This window comes from Spodoptera frugiperda, chromosome 14 (assembly GCF_023101765.2).
Source record: "Spodoptera frugiperda isolate SF20-4 chromosome 14, AGI-APGP_CSIRO_Sfru_2.0, whole genome shotgun sequence".
Classification (NCBI taxonomy): domain Eukaryota; kingdom Metazoa; phylum Arthropoda; class Insecta; order Lepidoptera; family Noctuidae; genus Spodoptera; species Spodoptera frugiperda.
The window spans coordinates 4,959,131-4,984,520 of NC_064225.1; the positions used below are offsets into that span (position 1 = coordinate 4,959,131).

The 25,390-nt window shown below is 35.0% G+C and overlaps 1 protein-coding gene across 1 annotated transcript in view; it reads right to left on the reverse strand.

Moving 5' to 3' along the window:
• Nucleotides 1-4,747: 4,747 nt before the first annotated feature.
• Nucleotides 4,748-25,390, reverse strand: part of LOC118279398 (paired box pox-neuro protein) — a 63,639-nt gene continuing 42,996 nt past the window's right edge. The window contains exons 4-5 of the mRNA XM_050698431.1: nt 7,567-7,768; nt 4,748-6,148 (exon numbers count right to left, since the gene is read on the reverse strand). Of these exons, the coding sequence (XP_050554388.1) occupies nt 5,475-6,148; nt 7,567-7,768 (876 nt within the window). The 3' untranslated portion in view covers nt 4,748-5,474. The remainder of the gene's footprint in view (nt 6,149-7,566; nt 7,769-25,390) is intronic.

The following is a 25,390-nucleotide window of genomic DNA, read 5'->3' on the forward strand; positions in this document are numbered from 1 at the left end:
ATTATTGTTTTTGTATAAAAGTATTTGATTTAATGTTATGGTATATCCAATGTACTTGTTCACATCAACGTGATTAAGTAAATGACTAATTCGAATAAATACGACAAATTGACGTACTCGAAGTTAGCTCTCGACTAGATGAAACTTGACTGATATTGTAATGAGCAGGAGGCAGTAACTTTATAGTAAAGCGAGTGAGCGTAGCTCGTAGCAACTCGTAGTCAAATTGTTCGTAGCACTTAGAGCGTAGCCAGTACTATGTGACGGATGCTCGTTTCGTAGCAAAACAAATAAAACAAAGGAAGAGCTAAGATATTCTAATACCCTTAAGTACCTGAATGTTTGGATTTTCACAATTTTCTTTATGTACCTGAACTAAACAATATGGAGTTTGAGACAGTGACTTAAAAACTTTCCATATTTACATGATTCTTCACACATCATCATAAGCCTATAAATACTTTCTGACTCTTTTTACACGGAGATACAAATAGCATTAATCACCACACTTGCTCAAAATGGATTAGTGATTTTAAACTTAGTTGCAATTAACGCTTTGACTTATGACTATATATTATAAAGTAATTAGTAATAAATTTATTACTAAAAATAATGTATGCTAGAGAATAGTCAAAAATTCAAAATTAATCTCCATGTTAATATTTTTATTTTCCAATGTACAATACGACTCTGCACTCTGCTGCTGCTATGCTGCCATCTGTTTTGAATTATCCGCAACTGTACAACTGACTCGTATCTTATTTAAATAAATAAATTTATCCCGTTGTAATTGATGTAAAACATTTTTTCAATCCAACACATCATATATTATAATTATAATAATACGAATTCATTGATGTCATTACAAAAGTTCTGAATTTCTTGAGAAAGTTCTAGCATCATTCGGTAGATGGCGTCTATAATTTACTCTATTGTTCAGAAGATGGCACTACGGGTATTGTGTGTACCTACTATATTTTTCGGTAACCAAATTCTCGTTTTTTCCAGAGAAAAGTATTTTGCTCTTGTTGCCCCAAGGATTAAGACACCCGTTTTCATGCATGAGTTCGAAACCTACCAACGCAACGGCAAGAACCAATGTGAGCTTTGTCTGAGTTACATGAACTTTCTAAGATTTATTTAGACACTACGGTAAAGGAAAACGTCGCGAGAAAACCTGGGCTTATAATTTCTAATTACAAGTATGAAAACGTCGACCCGCATTAATTAAGCGTGGTGATAAATGCTCAAACCTTGTCCGCGCGAAAATAGGCCTTTGGTCAGCAGAGGCGACTTATAAGCTTTAAGTTGGTGATGATGATCGTCAATTATTTTTTAATACGCAATAGACGAAAACAGATAATCATCCATAGATAAGAGATATTGTGACACAGACCATCACAGTTTTTTTTATATTTGTAGAATATTATAGCTCACAACAGCTTTCTTACATCGTCCCAAATTCTCTGCTTTAGCGCAGAACTTGGAGTTGTATTCAGCGCATTAAGCAACTAGCAAATAAGTACTCCATGTAATATGCGACTCACTTTAATGCAAAAATACTAAAGAAAAAAATATTTTACGAAAGGCCAAATCTAATAGAATCTAAATGACTTAAGCAAAGGCCCAAATTACTAGATCGTAGAAATAGAACTAATTTGATACCTAATACCTCATGTGTGTGACCTAATGTTACTCATCTACATACGAAATGAATATCCACTTCCATAATAGTGATGTTTTATAGTTCCGTAACTATAACCGAATATCGATGAACCATGTGTACTAAGTATTATATTTATTAAAAAGCAAAGTGAAACTGATGTTTCGAATAAATTCGAGTCTTGGAGAGTTCTTAATAATGTTAAGATTCGTTTTTAAACCGATTTGGATGAAAAAAGTGATGGCTCTCCATATGGTCTTATGACTGGTGGTTATAATTATGGTCTTATGATGAGTAATCGTTTGTACGTTACTCTATATATACAAAAGATACAAAGGTAGATTTATATTTGGAAAAGTTGACATTAGTTACTCTGAAAAAATGTTACATTTGTAACCAAAACTGATACCAACAACATTAACCCTACTAAATACAACATCAATTTCGTTCCCGTATCCAAATTCGAAATAAACCTAACACCACTATTTGAAATTACATGTGAAATTAAAACGTAATATAATCACTACGTGGCGACTAATTCCTTGGAAATGTCGCGTGAAATTACTCATTCAAATTGGAGCAAAACAAAATCTATGAAATTACAAAGTTTCCGGTCCGCATTGCATTACCATAATACATCTATTACATACAATTTACATATCGTAGCGGTAATTACGCATAGTATAATCTTGTGACTAGAGATTAAAGAAAGAATTAGATATATTATGAAATTGTGCTAGTATATGGCAATAGGCTCACCCTCTATTATATAAGACTTATGACACATATGGTCTGCAGACGGCGAGCAAGGGTAGCTCATCGCCCGAATAGAACCAGACCCGTGCGTGCGACGCGTCGCGTTCCGCGCGCGTATCAAAGAGCCATCAGACCACCACAGATGGGGCCCAGCAGGGCTGATGCCTGATTCGGAGCTGCGGACTACCTAGCGGGTTTACCGGGGCTCCGGCTCGAAAAGCAGGAGAAGGAACGGGGTGGTTTTTAGTCAGTAAGAGTCTGACACTCCCTCTCGCCTCGCCCAAGGCGAGAAAAGCCATTGGATGATTTTCCCACCTCAAAAAAAAAAAAAAAATGATACATATGGTGAAAAGTGAGTGTACATTGTAGGTGGTACGGTGGCATTACGTGCCGTAATGTGCATCTCTGCCTAAACCTTTGGGGGTAAAAGACGTGACGATACGTGCGATAGATGTACTATGCCGTATTATATTAGATGTACTATATACTGTGACGTGAATTGTAATAGTAAAGTAATTAATATCTGTATGTTATCTTGCTGGCATTCCACTCGAGGATTATAGGTACAATACAAACCAACAAACCTCCATCTATTAAACCAAAGCTGCATCAAAATCTGTTACGTAGTTTTAAAGATCTAAAGCATACATAGGACAAGCAGCGGAAAGCGACTTTGTTTTATACTGTATAGTGATAAGATTATTGTATGCATTGAAGTAGTACATCGTCATCCTTCTCATAATGTCATTAACACGTCTCTTAATCCATGAAGAGGCAGAAATGTGCATATTCAATGTATCGATCGATTGAAGGGGTACCTACTGGTTATTATGTAAACTTTTCTCTACATAATAATTATTATGAACAAATTTCTATAATGATTTTGACTAGGGAATTTATCTCGATGCCTTTTGTTTTACCAACAAATTTAATGAATAAGCTTAAGAAAATAATAGACAATATTAATTTGTATTTGGTTTATTGTGCCATTTTATAAATAAACAACTACAGTGATTACAATATTTACAATTACATACATAAATTTAATTTATCTTATTTAATACATTTTTCTACAATGTTAACTAACTATGATACACTGCTAAAGTTAAGACGGATGGACATTGGTTAGGTGAAGAAAGGTTCTTGAAATTTTCTAACAAATTAATTGAAACATTGCTCACATAGGTAACATTAAAAGACTTGGTAAAATATTAAATACGACAATGCAGAAAAACACACACAAAGCAGTGTTAAAACAAGAATAGTAACAAAAGTTTAATATTCGGAGCTGCATACGATCTAACTGATTACCGGGACTCTGACTGAAAACAGGAGTAGAAATGGGAGATTTTTAGTCAATAAGAGTATGAAATTCTCTCTCTCGCCTCACACAAAGCGGTAGAAGTCATTGAATTATTTCCCGCCCTTAGAAAAGGCAATTATTTATTGTATTATACCGTTCTCAAACCAAAATCTGTGGATCGATCTCCGATTTTGATAAAACTTCATACAAACAAAATATAATGACAAAATTGGAACATAATGACAGAATTGATTTTGTAGGAAAAAGGGAAAATGATCACTCGTGGTATAATGAACAAGATATTAGCTCCATCTCTAATTTATTGACAATTTAACATCAATTATGGCCTAACTATAATTAATTTATTAATTAGATATTACACAATGTCTATCCATTTTGACGTTCCAATTATCTATTATTAAGAAATGATTATTTATTTTCAAATAGCATTCTCTAGAGCTAATATACACATATTAAGTATGTCCTAAAATATCACAGAATTATAATTATAAATAATTATGTAATTAATTATTATTGGGTGTAAAGGTGGATGCCCTTTTAATAAAATTAATAGAATAGTAATTTGAATAACTTAATATTTTCTTAATAACAACAATCCTCTTTTATATTCCAAACATTATTTTGCAAGCTATTGGTTCACAACTTCACTATTTGTCTTTTAAAAATTAGCGGCAAGAAACGAAAACTATATACACGGTGTAACAAAAAGGGGTATACATATCAAGTGTACGGTTTCTAGATAACATAACAAACGATACGGGAAGGGTTTTTTAAACTCATGTTTTCATGGAACGAAGTTACGAATTTTTCCAATACATAAAATTCCAGAAACCGAACATCAAAATTAGGTAGATACTAGGCGATCAGATTTACACAACAAATGTTTCGTAATATTAGCGAGTGACCCCTGTAGTGTTGTGATAGGTTTCTATGATTTAAAATCATGAACCATGCAACACCAAGTATTTGGTACAATTTTTTTTAAACGTATTTTGAGCTGAAATTTTTTGTAGAGGTTCTTTTCAACCTGTATTCTTCAGTGCTTCTTGATGTAATGGGTATTTTGTTACACGCTGTATATATAACATTTATAAGCTTAAGGACAATCCACCTCGTATTAAAATAAAGGTATATATTTTACTAAAACCTTAGTACTACTACCAACAAAATAATTTAATACTTACAATAGGATTATTACAATAAATTGTACAGACATTAAAATCTATGTTACTATAACTAATATTTCTACATAGTATGGACACAAAATTAAATTCCTATGCGTTTAATAGTATGGCAATACTTATTTACATTAATATTTTTATTTCATTATTTACACGAACACTTCTAAATTCAAGTTTCAATTAACAGATGGCGTTAGTTGTAGTGGTGTCAAAACAAATTTTGAAGATGAGTGTTTCTTTTTATTAATGTTATTTTATTTCCAGATAGAACTAAGCAAGGCTAGTAAATATTGTTATAACTATTTGTATATAATAGTTAGTTACCAAAGTTTATTAAACTATGAATTGGTTTAAATAAAATTTCGACATCCACTATACGATTGGAACCTTTTCCACCTCACTTTTTCACCATGAAAGAATGACTTCAATTATTTTACCTTTTAATTATCAATTATTGATTGATGTAAGTATATACGATCTAATAAAATTTTACAAGAATAAATATGCAAATATTGTATAACCCTAAGTACTTGAGATACCTATAAACGACTCAATTTCCCGCTTTAATCTCGGAACTAGCGGATTCAGAGAAACAATCATTGGAGATGCCACTCTGGACAGAACAGAAGCTAGCTGGCGAACTCCTATTGCTCAGGTCCTGGCCATTCTCAATCATAGTACCACTTGGCTGCCGTAGAAAGTTCTGGAACCCAATCGGATTAACATTGACCATTTTATCCGGTTTCTTCAACAACTCTTCTATAGAATACGGATTCTTCTTTTTCTCTTTCTCTTGTGACTTCTGATCGTCATCCACATCAGGTCGATCCGTGCTGTCATCGCTCGCTTCAACAGATATATGTTCCGAATTCTCCGATTTCACTTCATCCGGATTTATCCGGTTTAGAAGATCGCTGTGTAGGTTTAGAGCGTAGGGGGAGAAGTTTTTCGAGTCGTGGTAGGGTAGCATTATTCTTTGCCATGGGTTGATTGGGTAGGGTTTCAAAAGGCCTTGTGCTTGTACTTGGTTCGCTAGGAGCCATGATGTGGCCAGTCTACGGTCGTATAGCGCCGGGTCCGTGTGTTGTGGAGGTGGCACTCTTACGGCGGAATGGGCGAAGTAGGGAGAGCTCTGTTGTGATGGCATGGCTGTAGGTGGCAGTGACGTCTTCATCGACATGTACTCCATCATGTTTGGCGGTATATCTGGTTGTGGGTACGTTTCTGTAAAGAAGAGAAGGGTTTTGTTTAGAATAAATGTATAGTAATTTTGAAAAACAACGTCACGCCTTTTATCCCCGAAGGGGTAGGTAGAAGTGCACATTACGGCACGTAATGCCGCTATACAGACGAACGCACTTGCGACCACTCGACCAACGAGGCAGTAATTTTGAAATGTATGCTAAATTTGATTTCCAGGAAGAAATAAGGACTGCCTAATTTTATTCTATAGATTTGCAGATATTTTACAACTTTAAACAAAAACATAAACAGTAACATCATATCTATCCATAACACATCAGTAGTTTAATAAAACAAAAAATGTTCAACAAAACACTCCTACGCATAGACGCACCGGATTTAATGTCTTTTAAATATGTCCAAAGCAAGATTTAAGTGTAATTAAACTGCTAGACATTTCCTGACACCTGTCACTGAGATGCAAAGAATTTACGCCTATCTGCCATTAATTAGTTAATTCCGTTTTATTTTTAAATCTTTTAATGTTGCCTGTTTAACGTTTTTATTTGAATTTGATGTTCCAAACGTTCTTTATACGAATTTGATGTTTGTGTAACGACTTTTTTTTAGTTTGAAGGTGTTAATGAAATGATAAGGTTCTGTGTCTGTGATGATGCGTCAAGTTCTTTTTTTATTATAGTTATGTAGAAGAAAATGTTGGGATTTATTAGTTTTTAATGGTTTCGTGGTAGTTGGGAAAGGGGAGCTAAAGGTTGGTCACGGTAGAAAGTGTCATTTATCACGATTTTATTACAACTGCTACTATTTGTCAACGGTTTACTGCTAAGTAGTTAAAAATACACTGATAATCATCAAAGAGAGTAAACCCCGTTAAAATACAAAAGAACTGGCAACAGACCTACTTAAGACGGACGGCAACATCACAGGGCTGAAGCGTTGGGAAATATTGCTACTGGATGAAAGATACTAACTGCAACAGTTGTCAAAGCAGGAGATGTATTAAGTACTCCACAAACTATGAAAAGAACCCGGTCAATGAGACTAATTATTCAAGTATTTATTTAGATATTATTTCATTCGATTTTGATAGAGTTATTTAGAAAAATAAGAAACATCGCTATGGAAAAACTAGACTTTGATTTTCTTTCACGAGACAATTTGTGGTATCATTTTAAATAACACTACTTATTTCCATTAACTCATCACTAGTAACCCCCTTTTTATTACATAGTATAAAACAAAGTCTATTTCTCTGTCCCTATGACCCTTTGAATGCTTAAATCTTTAAAACAACACAACAGATTTTGATGCGGTTTTTTTAATAGATAGTGATTCCAAAGGAAGGTTTTTATGTATAACACACGCATTATATATGATCATTGCACCCAAGCAAAGCTGGGGCGGGTTGCTAGTAAACTATAAACCTTATAAGTCCTTACCATGAGCACTCCTCGTGTCATCATCACTCCACGCCAGGCCGCTGTTCCTCAAGATCCTGTTGACGCTTGACACTGAAGGGATGGAGTGAGGCTCGCACACTCTCGCGCTGAGCAGTCTCTCACGGATCTCCCACGCGAACATACCCGGGTTCTCTTGTTTTAATCGGAGTATCTTCTTCACAACTGTCGGCGTTGCGACTTGCTGGAAAGAGGGTTTTGTTGTTAGTTGTCGTTTGTGAAATGGATTGTAAAGGACGTGGTGTTGTTTAGAAAGTTTGACTAGGTCTCCATACAAATATAATATACTAGCTACTTCCGCACGGTTTCACCCGCTCTGCTCGTCTCCTATTAGTCATAGCGTGATGTTTTGTAGCCTATAAGTCCTAGTTCCTCGATAAATGCTCTATCCAATACACAAAGAGATATTCAATTTGGACCAGTAGTTCCTGAGATTAGCGCGTTCAAACAAACAAACAAACAAACTCTTCAGCTGTATAATATTAGTATAGATAAAGAAAAAAACATTTTTTAAATTTCCTTGATAATAGCACACAATATCTCAGTATCCCTCGTTGAAGGACTACAGGAAAAGACATTTCTTTGGGAATACCTATCTACCTTCGATCTATGTATAAATGCTCTCCTGTGTGTTCTACATAAAACAGCCAGCAAACATAGCAACATCCAGCCTAAAACCTGTCATACACCTTTGATTATACTTATATCACAAACACTAAGGAACAGTTGTAAACAAAAATGAAAACGGAACTACAGTAGAACAGTTAATACAGATTGCGTTGTCAAGGAAACGCAAGCGCAGCCTATAATGACGATATAATAACTACGGGCAGTGATGCGCGGCCATTACTAAGAAATATCATTTATGCGCACACGCAGCTTATAGTGTGAAAGTTTGTTTTTGTTGTGCGTTCGTTTGATTGTAGAAACTGTTCTACCGGATTATTGATGGGGGTTTGAGTCTCTAGTGTTGAAATTAAAGTTTTGCTGAGTACGACTTCTTAGTAGGAATATTATTTAGAATTATGCTCCATTACGTTTGTTTGGGAATAATAATTATGAAATTACTGTGTACTGAGTGTGAAGAGACGTGAGAACTTCCCAATCCTCGATTTCCCAACAATTCGCAAATTATTAAGCCCTAAGAGGCCGGCAATGCACTTGTCGGCGGCGATTGGTTACCATTAGGAGATCGGTCTGCTCATTTACCGGCTTATACCATAAAAACATTCCTTAGGGAAACAACAGATGCAAATTTTGATTCTAGAACTACATACATACATACATATCGTCACGCCTTTAATCCCCGAAGGGGTAGGCAGAGGTTCACATTATGGCACGTAATGCCACTGTTTACACCCACTTTTCACAATTTATGTTGTAAGTCCCATGTAATAGGTGGTGAGCCTATTGCCATATACCGGGCACATTTCCAGACTCCGTGCTACCACTGAGAAATTTTCGAAAAACCGAAAAAAGCCCAGTAATACTTCGCCCGACCCGGGAATCGAACCCGAGACCCCTTGCCCGGCAGTCGCACTTGCAACCACTCGGCCAATGAAGGCAATTCCTCCTTTAATGTTAGTCACCTCTCCGGTGATACCTCATTGCGGAAAACCGTTAAAACCCATTTTCCACTATACCAACTAAAAATATTAACAAAAAAAAACACTAGATAAAAAAAAATATCGTTTAATAAACCCCGACCTCTCACGCCACTGCGAAGATTAAACCCGATAGAGGGGGGCCTTTGGTCGAATCGAATCTGATACATCGACACTTTAGTCGACTAATGAGCAAATCCAACGCGCTAAGCTTAGTCATTAATGTTCACATGTGTCTGTTCGCACGGTCTTTCATATAAACTGATATTAGTCGATTATTCGAGTAGACTACTCATAGAGGTGTAATGAAAATTCCTACACTAATAAAGTTCGTGTTTTACGATAGCGGTGATAAGATTTCGTACGTGACTTTGATATTTATTGTATTGTTTTTTATAGGTACGTTTTGACTGCAATGTTAACGCTTTACCTTGATTACTGGCTACTTACTGCACCATATTTTACGAATTGAATTCTCGAATAAGTTAGGAATTATTCTCCCGAGACTAATGTTTTAACATAGTATACTAACGATGCAATGCTAGTTAACCCAAGTTTTTAGGAGTAATACAACGGCCAAATAATGCTTAGGTATATTGTGTCCATTCTCAAGTCCTCAATCTTTAAATATCTAACCCCCAAAGGGCGAGCAACGCACTTGTAACTCTTCTAATTTTGCGGGTGTTTACCATGAGGTCATAACAAAGCTCGTATGCCGCTCTATTTCTTCAAAAAACCTGTGTTTGACTAACTACATACACCTCTGTCTACCTCTCCAGGAAACATCACCAATGATGTTATACCACACCATTACGGGCTATCGGTACCATGTTACGGATGATCGTTAGTGGGTAAGCAGTAACGTGACGTACGGATCATTCCAACTCCATCAAATGGCTGCTCCATCACGCTCGTCATATGTCCGGGATGGCTGATCAAATGTGTTTTTCTTTGCGTAATGCTATGTGTGTTTATGTTGGTGTGTTTGTCTGTATGTATGGACATGGAAAGCTTTTAACAGTATCAATATGTTTTAAGGAATCTAACATGTCTTCACGCATTATCCGACTGCACGGTTGGTGCGGTGGCTGGGCAACTGGTTGTTGTTTCGTCTCTAGGCGTAATGTGCATTTGAAATTGTATATAGAGAACTAGTCAAACCAAATTACATAACTCCCATTGATCTAAGTGGCGTACCATTGAAGATGACAGAAAAATGTTCAGTAGTGAATGAATAAGGGGCTGATATGTTTGTCTAAGTTTAGTATAATAATTGACGTGTGTTTTGGATTAAACTCCAGAAACATTCTTGACTCTAGGTACATCAATAAAATATGCACCAAAAAGCAAACTGAATCTTTAAGATTTCGTGACCAGCACACCTATGAAACTATTACTCGGCCAACATAAAAAAAATAGAAATGATAATCCCCAATTATCTACACAGCCAAAATATTCACACACGAAGATGACTACCGACTTCCTAAGATAATAGCTCCAATTTCCCCAACACCTTATGACCGACATCTGTTGAAACCGAATCAATATTTCGACAATTATCTAAATTCGAACCACCGAAAATCCATTATACATACTTTTTTTAATACAACCACCACGCATGTGGTTTTAAAAAAATAATTATAGGACTTTTAAGTAGCCTGTCAAAGTTAATGGGTTAATGACAGGTTACCGAGTAGAGGTGTGGCAAAGAATCGGTGAACGCAAGGCGTTAATTTTGTAGGGTAACCGATTATTACGGCATTAGGCGTACAATCGATATCCTACTGAGCGATCGATGCATCTATAGTTACTGCAAATAGTCGGGTCGTTTTTTTATAACATAATATTATGAATGTTGTGGTTTGATGTGTATAGGTTTCCTGTTTATACACTTTGTTTTATAAATCAAGCTCATAAAATGATGAAATGGAAGTATAGAAAATCATTAATTTGTGTCTTGATTAAACCACTTTATTATCCATACAACACTACTTCGAGTTAGAACACTTAGTTCGATTCAGATTCTATACTCCCTATTTTAAATTATGACATCAAAATTCGTAGTCGTATGTATTCAATTTTATATATGTGTTATCCTTTGTGTTGTTGCACATTAATAATATAATATACGTAAATAAATAAATTATTATATTGATACAAATGATTTATTCATTAAATCAATATTGTTTCTAATAACCTTTTAGTTATTCACTATTCTAGCTTGCATTTTGCACTTTACCTATTTAAAAATGTATAAAAAAAAATCTTAACCATTGTGTCGATTGTCGATCGATAGTTTTTTCGCTATTGCCGTTTCTACCGTGCAATTATAGACATATGCGTTACGAATGCATCTGTCAAAATATTAAGGAAGCCGCTGTCCTTTCTTAAAAGGCGATCATTAGCCAATCAAAGGTTTTGTCGGATAGATTCAAATAATAGTAATAATGAGGATTTTATAATTTTTAAAGAATGTATGTTATAAAACGTGTGAAGTTTAATACAAGCCAAATTCTTGGTACAGAAAAAAGAAATTTGGAATAACAACGCTATTTTTATCTATTTAAACCAATTTCGTATTATTGGATTTAAAATAAACTAAAACTTTCTTCATTAAAAAAAATATAGTGACTGTAGTACCTATCTTTCAAATCTGTAGACTAGATGGCGCTACAAGCACGAGAGGCAGAAATAAACAGCAGAAAAAATGTGATTGACAAGGATCCAATGACGCTGGACATCCAATTACACAGCCTCTATACTCGAAGGAAAAATAAGAAACCGATACTTTATAATAACAAGCCTTTGGGAACTTCCACACAACTGATATTGGTATTCCATTACCCGTGTTTACAAACAAGAGGTAAAATTATTTGTGTTTACCTATTTCTTATTATGTGAAATGGATTCTAAATCTATTCTATCACTAAAGTCATGATCATAGTAGATCATTTCGACACCAGCAATTTATACTACGCTAACTCGAAATTTGGGAAAAACTTTTTTTATGCCAAGTTGCTTAAAGTGTGGGTTTACATACGTCATAAAAAAATTGAGAAGAAATATGCAAAAATAAGAAAGTTACAAATCTTATAAAACGCTAAGTAAAGGTACTTTTTGAAATCACTCGATTTATATTACGCCAACTATTATTAGCGGAGTGTGCGCGGGGATCACTTTGGTCAAAATCTGTGCAACACTGCGCTAACTCATAGTTAGCGTAGTTTAGTGCGTTCGTGTGTATACTTGTTCGTTTGTACAATGAACGACTTAGCGACTTTTACATAGTAAATACTTATGTGTTAACGTATTAATTAGTTTATTAATGGTACGTTGACTATTCTTTTTGTAAGTAAGTACATGTTCTTTATAAAAATATTGAAATATGCATCAGATGATTGATCATGCACTACGACCTCCCGTACTACACTACGCTAACATAAGTTAGACGTGTATAAGATGTAACATTTTTTTGATGAATTACGTTTATATACGGCTAACTTGCGCTAAATCAAAAAATAGAAATAAGTAAGGAAATATAAATATGAGATATTACAATGAATAAATTAAATATTTAGCATACCAAATTTCAAAAAAGTATCTTAATTAATGTAAAAGTTATCACGTTTTTCCCTTTAAACGCCTCTACTGTAAAGTACGCTTTTTGAGTTAGCGTAGTATAAATTGCTGGTGTCGATTTATAGTACTAATAATAACTGATTAAAAAAATTATGAATTTTGGAAACAATGGGACTGATTAGTAGAGCTATTCCAATAGTTAAATTGGATTTTTCATAATTTATTTTATTATCAATAAATGTGGTGTAATGCATTACATCTCGACTCGTGAGAGTTGGTATTTCACAATCCTCCCGCCCTGAGACTCAAGGAATATCAATAATTTTTTAACTGGTTATATTCTACAATATATTCTAGAATATGTATTTAGCATTAATGATAAATACATGTAGTTATTAGTTACTATATACGATTTAGGTACTTTTATGTACTTTTAAACACATAAACAACAAGTTTTCAACAGTAAAAGATCCCATTAGCGCACCCATCTCCCAATAAAACCTGCGTCCATTCTAAGCCGAGTATCACAAACTATAAACTGTATCTGACGATCAAACGAACGCATAACCGCTTCACATTCTGCGCGACGTCACGGGCCGTTCCGTTCAGCGCAACTTTTTGCCCACTCCGGCGCATCAATCATGGCTGACACATCCAATATATGTTTTTGCGCGATGCCGCAACGCGCTAACTGTCTACGCGTACTCGAACCGATTAGCTTTTCATATTACGTACAACAGATTTCTATTAAACTTTCCACATTTGATGGGGTGAAAGATAATTCTATGGGGCGTGAGACCCGTTGCTTTAATGCCTTAATGGTAGATTGATTCGATATTAATTCTCAAGGATGCATTAACTGCAGGTGCCTAGGAGTTGTCATGCTGTTTTTTTCTCGTGTAATAAATGGGTCATTCTTGAGCTCGTGCTCATTAGGCTTCGAGCTATCAGGAACTATGCTGTAATTATATGGTTTACGGAAGCTATCAAGAGATAGTATTAAGGCAATCTATATATCATTAGGCGCGGTTTTTTGTATATTTTGATTGCGAATAATTAATGTTTGTGTCCGTGTTGAACGTAATGACATGCATCAGGGTTTATGTTGTGGAGAAACAATGGTTTGTAGTATTAATGATGTCCTTTCTGGTTGTACATTATAAAGGTCGGAATATTGCTTTGCAGATCGATTTACTGTTGTATTGCACTAAGATTTGTGTTTAACTAAAGCTTGAATTTATTGGTAGTTTAAAATGTGATCCACTTATGTTGAAAATATGAATTTAGTTAAACCAAAAATACGCATTATATAAGGTGTTCCAAAATTATCTGCCACGGCTTTATTTGGATGTAGTAGTGTTGTATTTGAAGATTACAATAGTAAATATAAATTATTGATTAAGAGTATTTTTTTAAACAGAAAAAATCTCTGCCGCTGTCAATTATTTTTATTGACGAAACGACGCATCGTGCATATTTGTGTACCACGACACACTACAACTTACAAACGTCAAAAACTTTTTGACGTTTCTGTCAAAACTGCTATTTTCCCGTCCCCTGATGTATTTAATTAGATACGAATTTCTATTCTCAAAAGGGTCACATTACCGGATGGCAAGCGTGTCAGTGACATAGGAACATGGTTTAGCACGCTACACGCTTCAATATGCTAAAACAACAAAGGGGAATGGAGTTTTCCGGTGACCATAGCCAATGAGTCAACTTTTATGTAAACTGTACAACTTGCATTTTTATTTGTAAATTTTAAATGACCGATTTATTTGGTGGTTTAATAAGAATGAAGACCAATGGGATTTGAGTTCGAATTTGAAAAGTAGTTTCATGTTGGAATTGATTATTATAAGGGACTCCTTTCTGGTGTTACATTCTTCTCACATACTTGATACAATCGAAACCATGTAACCAAGAATTGTATTGTGAATCTGATTGAAAAAGAGTTACCTATGGAGTTTTTCGCTTGTTCTTCTCCATAGGAATCTACACTTTGGAACGAGCAAATAGAGCAAATAGAGAAATAGAGCAACTAGAGGAATGTCCGACAGACAGACAGTCGTTGTTATTGTTAATATTATCATATTTGCTTTGACTTGCATTCTTGATCTATTTGAAATAAATAATTTTAATTTTAACTATGACTTTTGAAAAGTGGTATTGCAGCAAGTCTACTCGACTCTTTCGGACAATGACGAACACCGTGTTAGTTCCTGTCAAAATTAACAGCAAATTAGAAGATAATAAAATTACATAATTTTCAAACACAAAACTAATGAAGCCATTAATCTTCCTTACCTAGAAATCTATTACCGATTATTATGAGACATTAAAAAATCAAAGTATGTATCAATAATTAATCATCGCTTTCTATAAACGACTCTGCCCATACCTGTTTAGAAGTAAGGTGTGAAGTATTCTTATAATGAGCTCATCAACATATCTGTATGTCGTATGTTCCATGCTTGGCATAGTTTTGCAAAAAAAGCGACCGTGGCTCAGTGGCTCCCTCTGGAATCCAGGCTGTTCCTAATGAGTAACTGTTTGTTCGTTTTGTTTCTAATTTTTTAATAAGTTACTGTTATGTTATGTTAGGGGAGCGAAGTTCTTTTTTTTGGTTTTTAAGTATTTTGTTCTTTTTGTTAATTTTCTTTTTGCTAAGTACTGCAATTCAAGACTTTTACCGTCCTCTTTAATCAAGAAAAACTACACGAGTTTTGAACCATTCCAGCCCCTATCATTAGATCTTGAGACGGAAGATTTAAACAACAAAACATGGTAAATATCCCGTCTCAAATTCTAATGATAGTGTTAGTGACCATGTCAGTTTAAAAACTTATAACATTCCAGCTTCTTCAACTCAGAATCTTGGTTTTAATCTTCGCAAAAAAGTCCCAATCAATCCACCAAGCCCTTTAACTAAGGGTAACGCGCTTTCCAAGGCTTTTTGAAGGTACCCAAGGCCGGACGCGACTGAGCCATACCAAACGTACTTGGCAATTATCAATTTATCGTGCCTTACCTCTTTTAACGGAAGAGGTTGGGTAATTAGAGTTTTTATATCTTTTTAAACGAACCTCCTTTGTGAATGAAGGTGTTTGGCGCCAGATGTTTGATCGGACGTTTTATTTTTAAATGTAGAATATGGGCTGATGGTTAGTAATCTGTGAATATTGTAGGTGACAGATACATTGAGTTAAACTTATCTATTGGTCTATCTCAATGGACAGCTATTTCTTTTTTTAATACTTTCAGTTGTCTTGCAATTAAATTTAAGTAGAGGTTTAACACTTTCAAAGTTAAGATAAGCATTAATTATTTTGTTATCGACTTACTTTCGTAACTGTTTGACGAGGAACTCGACTAGTTTCAGCATTCCACGACACACGACGCGGCTATTGTCGCGCTTTTAAACAGTTACGTGAGTAAGCCAATCAATAATAATTAATTGCGAATGTCTAATGAAAGTTATAATAAAATTAAGATAAGTATGTTACATATTGAACTGGATAGTATCCCTTTTTTACTAGTTATGGCAAAAAAATACCATAGAAAATCTTTTCATTTCATCTATTAAATTATTAAAACATTTTATCCCAGTATCGCCATAAGCTCGGGACCTTGTCAAGCAAAATCTTTTTAATTCTTTACAACCGAAGCTGAAAGCAGAAAACTTGTACATAATAAAACCAACTTCAAACGCCCCAGCACACCTAAATAAGACATCTTTCGACACAAAAGCATCAATTTCCAATACTATGATAAAGTAGAGGTATCAAGTTGTAATTTCCAATATGTTTTATGGTCGGGCTCAATGGTATTAAAAGGCGAGTAATAATATTGACACCATAATCCATGGGCCAACATAAACGGAACGTTATCGGTGCAAATCCGACGTAAGTTGCGAAAAGCCATGCGATCAATTCGGTGTAGTGATGTTCTAACTGGTTTTTAGGTTATGCTTGTATTATAAGTGAGTTGTTTTGAGGTTATGTTTTTGTTTTTTCTTTTTTGTTTTTGTGTGGTGGTTGTATTGAATTCGTTTTGAGTTTGTTGTGTGACTTTGGTGTTCGAAAGTGCCTTCCTGGTCTATTTGAAATAAATATTTTTGACTTTGACTTTGATATGTTTAGAAGTTTATGGAGGTTTTAAGAAGTTTTATTAGTGGTTGGAACTTTGTTTTTGTAATTATTGAATAGTTTTAAAATTAATACTTATTTAAACAGTGATTTTATTTATGGTTGTTATAATGTGGTTGGTACATTTAGATCTTAGTGTATTTGTTTTGTTACTGAGAAAAATATTTTTGTTTAAATTTTTACCCATCTTGAAATTATAATAAAAAATCAGTTTAAAAAATTATTAACTTCACAAAATTAAATCATAAGTATGACAAAAATCACCCAAAAATAAACACATCAAAAATTCAACACATAATATTTACAACAAAAAACCAACCGACAATAAACACCCAACCCTTTGAACGCCGAAAATCGGTCGAATCCGTTCATACCATCAAATTCCCGTGTCCTGTCGGAGCGTCCACACGAGGTTATTAAGGCCTAACTGATAACACTCGCGATAGTTTGACATCGCGACAGGTGCCAACCGTTCCCATGCACCACTTGACCAATAGCCACATTATTGTTACAAATTACCCCAGCACTCGGTCGATCCGACCCCCGATTGTGTACGGAAGACCTAATTACGTATTTCACCGTGTTTCCGAACGTCTTTTTTTATGAGCTGTCACTTTTCGTTTAATCTGTCGTGTTTGACATGTGTCACAATTAAAGAAATGTCATTAATATTTTTCTTTTTTCGTATTCTTGTTTTGTTTTTCTGTAATGATAAAATGCATATAAAATATATTTGATTGGTTATTGAGGTAATATCAATGATTTCTAGTTTTAAAAAAGTTCATTCCTGTCACATTTTGCTTCAAAAGTTAAAACTTTTTCACATTTTATACATTTCTCATATGATGCGGACGCCTAACGAGAATTTTTATTTTATTTTTTCTTTATTTTAGTTTTAAATTAGTTTTTATTTCTCATACTATTATTTTTTTCTCAGCAACTTCTAAATCGATATCACACTAGTATATCAATATCAGACGGTTATATTATTCATATTGTTTACGCCAGTCCATTTTCCGGCCTAAAATTATCTAACAAAGCCCTAAAGCTCTGGTTATCGCCTCTGAAAGAAGCGAAACAATATTATTATTCCCATTTTATGACACTAGTGACAATTTATGACGTATCGTTATAACTATGTAATGACATCATTAAACAGCTTCATGTAAATATGATGTTTCGATTACTATTTCCATTGATACTAAACTATGTAGCTGTGCGAGGAAGATGCGCAGCTTGAGTATGTGTTGTATCGATAGTAGGGAAGCCATCTTTCCATATAAAAACCGTGCTAAACTATGTGTACCAATGTATATGATTGGTAGAAACCAAATGCATCCACAGCAACGTAGTCACATCACATCTTTGGTAGAAAAGCACCCTTAGTCTTACTTAGCCAAAATCTGGGTATTAAGATCAATTTTTGAATGAAACACCACACATCTATGGTCAAAAATTGCACGAAAGAGATATTTATTAACAACTAGCTTCTGCCCGCGACTCCGTCCGCGCGGATGTCGTTCTTCGCGTGGAAGTTTTATTTCTCCATTTTGAGTAACTGTGAAAATTACATCTTATAAATATCTATTGGACCCAAATACGGCAAGGCCCATAAAAATTAAGGAGATCCCTCTATTGAGCTACTGCTGTTGAGCAGAATAAAACTGAAAAATAAAGTTTTTTTTCTACGTATTTTTCCAGGATAAAAAGTAACCTATTTTATGTCCAGGATAATAAGTTAATTATACCAAGTTTCATCGAAATCAAACCGTTAGTTTTCACGTGATGCCTGAACATATATAGACAGACAGACAAAAAAATAATAATCACATATTTGGGTTTGGTATCGATCCAGTAACACCCTGCTATTTATTTTTTCTATATTTTCAATGAACAGAATTGACCCTTCTACAGATTTATTATAGCCCGCGACTTCGTTCGTGTGGAATAGTGACTTCCGGCAAATTTTTGGTTTTAATCACATAGTTCCCGATTTCGCGGGATCTCTTCAAAAATGAGATGTGGAAGATATTCTAGGGAACTCCTCAAAAATCAACATAATGAGCTCTGCGTTTGAATTTAATAGATGTATACTCACTTAGGGCATTGAAAAAATAGTTTAAAAACGGACTTAAACTAAAGAAATATTATAATCTTTCCGAACTTAAGATGAAAACTAACTTAAAACTAAAGAATTAAAGAAAGCTACGAATTACGTATTTATAACAATTAAAAAAGAAATTATGTTACAACCTATCCTCAATGCTATAATAACCAAGCCAAACCAAGCTTAAACTAAATAATTTAAAAGGACTTAAATCTAATTAATTTATAAATTATAGACTTACAATTTTATTAAACAAACTAACTACAGTAACTACTAATAATCGATATCAAACTAAACCTACGTTAAATAATTTAACCAGGAAAACCCAACAAATAAACTTTTTAATAGACAAATACAACGAAACCAATTTAGAATATACGAAACAGCAGGACCACTGCAGACAAATAATCATACGACTTATAGTACACTATTTCCACAACAGTACCGAAGCGCTCGGCCGATACCCAACAAATACTAATAATAAAAACGATAGAAAACAAATAAAAACTATCCTATCCTATGTCCTTTCTAAGGTTCTAAACTATATCTGTACCAAATTTCAACCAAATCCGTCAAATAGTTGCGGAGATTAATGGTATAAGCATAGAATAGTGTTCGAAGTGATTCTTTAATTTGACATAACTTTTTTATTTATGAACCGATTGACATGAAACAAACACTAAATGTAAATTGAAGCATACCACAATATATTCGTGAAAACCGCATCCAACTCGGATCAGCCGTTTCTGAGATTAGCGCGCATAGACAAACAGACAAACAGACAAACAGACAAACAGACAAACAGACAAACAGACAAAAAAAAAGTTAATTACATTTTTGGGTTCGACATCGACATAACAATAACCCCTGCTATTTTTTTTATTTTTATTTTCAATGTACAGGCAGCACTTTTTTACAATTTTATTATATGTATAGAAGAGCAATGTGACATTTTAACTGTTATACTTTCAAATATTTTTTTCACACGATTCTTCAAGGATAAGCACAGTGGAATAGTGAGATAAATTAAAATAATAAAATTATCTTAAAATGTTCATGATAACCTTAATTAAAAGGGTTTAATATTAATTTGTAACTAAACTTATCAATGTATAAATGAACGACAGAACTTTTTATAAATTGAGATTAGATTTCAGTGTTACGTCTTTATCGGGAAACGATTTAACAAGAAGAGATATCTTCATCCAATTCCTTGTGAGATTATTTGAGATTGAGAAATTGGGTTGAAATTCATCTGATATAAGGGTTGAGTTAAATACAGAGATAACATTTTTTTATAAATAAGATGATAATATTGACTGGCTTATTGAGACAGAGTGAGAATTCTGAACGAGGATTTCCGTTCGATTTGCAGCCTAAGCTTTTTTTTAAATGTTGTATATATTTCGATAGTTTATCAAGAAATTCATGGAGTCTGAAATTTGTGTTAACTGCCAACAAATTATTTAGACGGCGAAGTACGGTGGAGTACGGTAATTTCTAATTATAAGTTTGAAATCGCCAACCCGCATTGAGCAAGCGTGGTGATAAATGTTCAAACCATCTCCGTGAGAGAAGAGGCCTTTGGTCAACTGTGGTTTTATAAGTTGCTAATGTGTTATATTTCAATGGGCTCATTCCCCAATCATGAAAACATAACTATTGAACAGTGGGCGTTACCATACATCAAGCTTTTCAACATAAAAATCCGTATAAAAAGTACTAATATGATAACTTAACACGTAGATCAGATTAATTAATTATTACCGTTCAACATAAAAACAGACAATTACCACAGAAAAAGCATGAATTAAAATACACACGAAAGTGATGTACGTGTTATACGAACAACCGCGCTTCGGTATTGCCAGATCAATTAAAAACACGTAGAGGTAATGTGTTGCCAGTGTTGAATATTTAATATTGCCACGTTATATTGTTTGACAGTGCTGTTAATGTCAGTTTGGCATGTCATAGCGTTCAAACGATGGTTATCAGTTCTAGTTTTTTTCAATAATTTTATAAATATTTAGCAATTATTGCAACTGTGTTGTAAGAATTTGATTGGTTTCTTGTTAAATGTTTTTAATTTATTTAGTTAACAGAAATTCCTATTTAATTTCACATTATACTCGAATCAATTGGGCAACTGGTTGCCGAGCATTGATTCCGCTCGGAGCAACTCTTTGTGTACTCCACTAATTGTTGCTTCGGGTATGGGTGTCCTATGTATGTTTGTAAATAAATAAATTGCAATTTATGTCAATAAACTTAGAAATAGACCTCAAGATTTCATTACTCAGCACGCTTCACTCCCCGCGCAGAAAACGAAAAACGAATATAAAAACAAACACACAAACACTAACTTAAAACACTACACTCAACGAAAAATTGCCACCGACAAAAATTAACAAAAAAAAATCCCTCATTTGATCAAAAAGATACCGCAAATGAGCGAACATAAACCGCATTCAGGTAAAAATTAACCCTTCGATCGCCACACCCGATGTATTAACATGTTATTAAGATAAACGGGTCGCCCCTACCCCTGGCTGGGGTTGATCGGATGTACTTGTATTGTATTTTGTTTGTATTGTATTTAATTGGCCCGTGTTTTATTTACAATACAATTTTGTTGTTGAACAGTCCGATTGTGACACGACACTTTTATAATCGATATGTATTTGTTACGTGGATTTTGTGGGGAGTAGTGTTGATTTGTTTTGTTGGAAAAGTAGATAATAGATAGATATTTTTGGGTTACTTTTTTAAATCGCTGTTTCCGCATTTTAATGGACTATATTAATTTATCAAACTTATCTATCACCTATTGATCTGGAGCGGCGGATTAGCTAGCGGGTTATCGAAGCTCCGGCTCGAAAAACAGGAGTTCTTAAGGGATAGAAACAGGAGTAGAACGGGGGTGGTTTTTAATCTGTAGTAGTCTGACACTCCGTCTGGCCTCACCCAAGGCGGGAGAAGTCATTGGAAGATATTCCCCCTCAAAAAAAAAATACAGTCTATCACCTGATTTGACTTCAACTTTAACCACCCCAGAAAAACTTATATAATTTTTTACTTGGCGTTCCACTAGTGATCTCTCAATAAGGCAGTACATAGAACAAACTTAAAATATTTAAAAAAGAAGTATCAATAGCCATTTTCTTCACAAACTTACAAGACTTAAAGTCTCCTTTCACCGCACGAACCAGCAAACGCGAGACAACAATGAATTTTCTCCAGCTTCCACACGATTCGTATATTAGAGCAACGGTCCTGCAGTAAATGTCCAATAAATGAAGTTCGCAGATGTGTGCAAGCTTCCTAATTGGTCGTAAACAATGACTCACACCTTCAGTTCACCAATGGCAGTGCAAATCTGGAGCTTGGGAAAGGTAATGAAGTTTGAGACAGAGAAATTTGTGCTAGGGTACCAAGGGGTACTGTTCATGTATTTATAGGGTCAGTCGTTACGTAAATAGACAGAAACATATTTAACATATTTAAGAAGAATTAGTCAATTAGTAAATTGTATGTAACCCCCACTTTTCCATCACTTTATTTATGAGTCTAGTGCTGCTACCTAATTCTAGTAATACTAGGTCAACTTAAGCACGTTCATAAAGACCTGATCAAGACTGAAGACTCGTCACTTGAGCGTGGCAATTTTGATAAGGATAAGTTAGTATTTGTTTACCTACTTACACATAATCAGAGCCTTCTTTATCCAAGAACACAGCTTTGTTTATAATTAATAGGATAATGTTTGGTCACCATGTCACCTAGTGGTAAGCGATGAAGTGGCCGACGCCTAGCTATGAACAACCTGGAACTCGGGACTTGAAAACACCCAAGTTATATTTTGCAGGAAACATAGACTCCGGAAAGAAACTCTAAGCAAATCGCTTCGTGCGAATTAGTGGAATATCAACCATATATGGGTGGCGCCCTGCCGTTTGTGATAGTTAAACAGCTAAGATATTATAAATATCCTATAGTTGCATTGTCAAGCTATATACCTATAACATCAATACTCAATGACAAAACCGTTCCTCTCTTCCAATCGTTCCTAAGACACGGTAACAAATATTTCTGCGCGACATCTGTATGTACTGGTACATGGCTTGCGCAAACCGTTCATTACCGGACGGATTTCCATACGATGTCGGTGAAGCAATCGGGTTAGATATACTCGCTTTGCTGTGAACGGTCCGATTTGTGGAATATACTAGTAAATGGCTTGGAACTAACATTTATAGCAAAGAACACACATACACCTCACGTGTATTATCAAATCCTTCGATTTCTTTGGTGGTTGAAAAGGAATTTCTAGCTTGTTTTTCTGTTGAGATTTTGCAATCACGAAAGAAAATGGATTAATTTCATAATTATGCTGTAAAATTCTTGATATTTTTTAAACAGGGTGTAGTTTTACTGTAAAATATGACTTACAATTTAATAAAATACCCATGTTAACCTTCATTTTCCTTTGAAGGTACTATATGAACATATTATGTACGATTGATCACTACTTGAACATGGGTATGTAATCTTAAAACCCGGATGGTTTTAAGATTCTCTGCATTTCGTGAAGCGCATGTCATCTGCCCTTCACTACACCCAAGGTGTATCACACGACATTCTCCAATGGCGTAGCGTTAACCTTTTGCTTACTACTTACCGATGTTCCTACATCTATCCCTATAGAGCGGACTTCCCTTGGGTGTGAACGAAATGGTTTGGATCCACGTTCCTAATCCGTGCAGATAGTAGAAATAGAACAATCTGCCGGCTTGCATTTTTAATGAGAAATACAACTCGGGTCTTTTCAAGGTCAGAGTGAATAGGTACTTTCTAAGTCTGTGTGCTCCAGAGCCACATTTTCGCTTCGCCGTTCTAGCAGTAAGCGGGTTGGTGACCAAACGCAGACGTATTAACGCTAAAAAAAAATCTAAAGACCAATTTCCCTAACCTCTTAATACCCAATACAGTAGGAATATAAAACCAAATGAACACGGAGCAACTACAACTATAATATACCGCTAATAAATATACAAAAATACTCAAGGCAGAACAAATACAAATTCGAAGTCAACACTAAAATTCTGTGTGAAAGCTGCGTTCAATCGCGCGCCGCCCAGCCATAAAGTCCGGTGGTTCCCGGCCCCACTAATTACGGTCATTTGGCCATAAATACTGGCCATCGATCATAAAGATCATAACTTGCGGTCATAAACCGGAGATAGGGTTATATGTGAACGTTTCCATGCAAAATATCTTGGTTAGTTGGTGAGCTGCGGTTGAAGGGTTAACCTTTATTTTTTTTTTTTTTATGGAACAAGCCGGCAGTCGAGCAGACGTATTACCTGATGGTAAGCAATCGCCGCCGCCCATGGACACTTGAAACACCAAAGGCGTTACAAGTGCGTTGCCGGCTTTTGGGAGTTAGGAATTTATGTTCGGGAATCGGGGATTGGGAAGATTGGGAAGGGGGAATTGGGCCTCCGGTAACCTCACTCACACAACGAAACACAACGCAAGCGTTGTTTCACGTCGGTTTTCTGTGAGGCCGTGGTATCACTCTGGTCGAGCCGGCCCATTCGTGCCGAAGCATGGCTCTCCCACACTTAAATTGAGCTTTATGTTGAGCTTTATGTTGAGCAGTTTTTATTGCGCACCCGTAGTGCAAGGATTTCGATGACAAATGTGGATTGGACATAAAATGAGTTGTCGTATAAATATTGTAAGTTTAATGACTATATTTGCTGGTATAAAATTGTGCACAGCACTTTATGGACCGTTTAGAAATATCGTATGAAATTTCCTCTTGACATGTTGTTATGTTAATCTCGACATATATGTGTTGTACGTTTATGCCGATATAGGTGGATTCCTAATAGATTTCCTGGTGGCTTACGGCTTTGCACCGTAAAATTCATGTATGGCTCTGTTGAGGTTTCTACTGAGATTTTGCGCTCGATTGGTATAAAACTTTTTTAAACAGAAACTATCCTCATTCGGAGTGTCTCTTGTATCTCGTCTAACAAGAAAACGTGGATATATCTTTTTCCACCAGAGAAGTGCTATGCTACGTTGTTGTGGATGCATTTGGCGCTTTCACCAATCATATTCACTATGTTTTTATATGGATGTGTGCTTTCGTCTATAGTTGGCTTCCCTATACATCGCATACTCGAGGTGCATCATCCTTGCCCAGCTACATAGCTTAGTGTCAGTGAAAACGGTCACATAGTTTCAAAACTTGGCTATGACATCTTCGGAGCATAGCTACATAGCACATCTCTGGTTGAAAGCACTCTTATGTTCAGGTGTGGCCAATAGGCCTGCAGATCAATCCTAGAGTA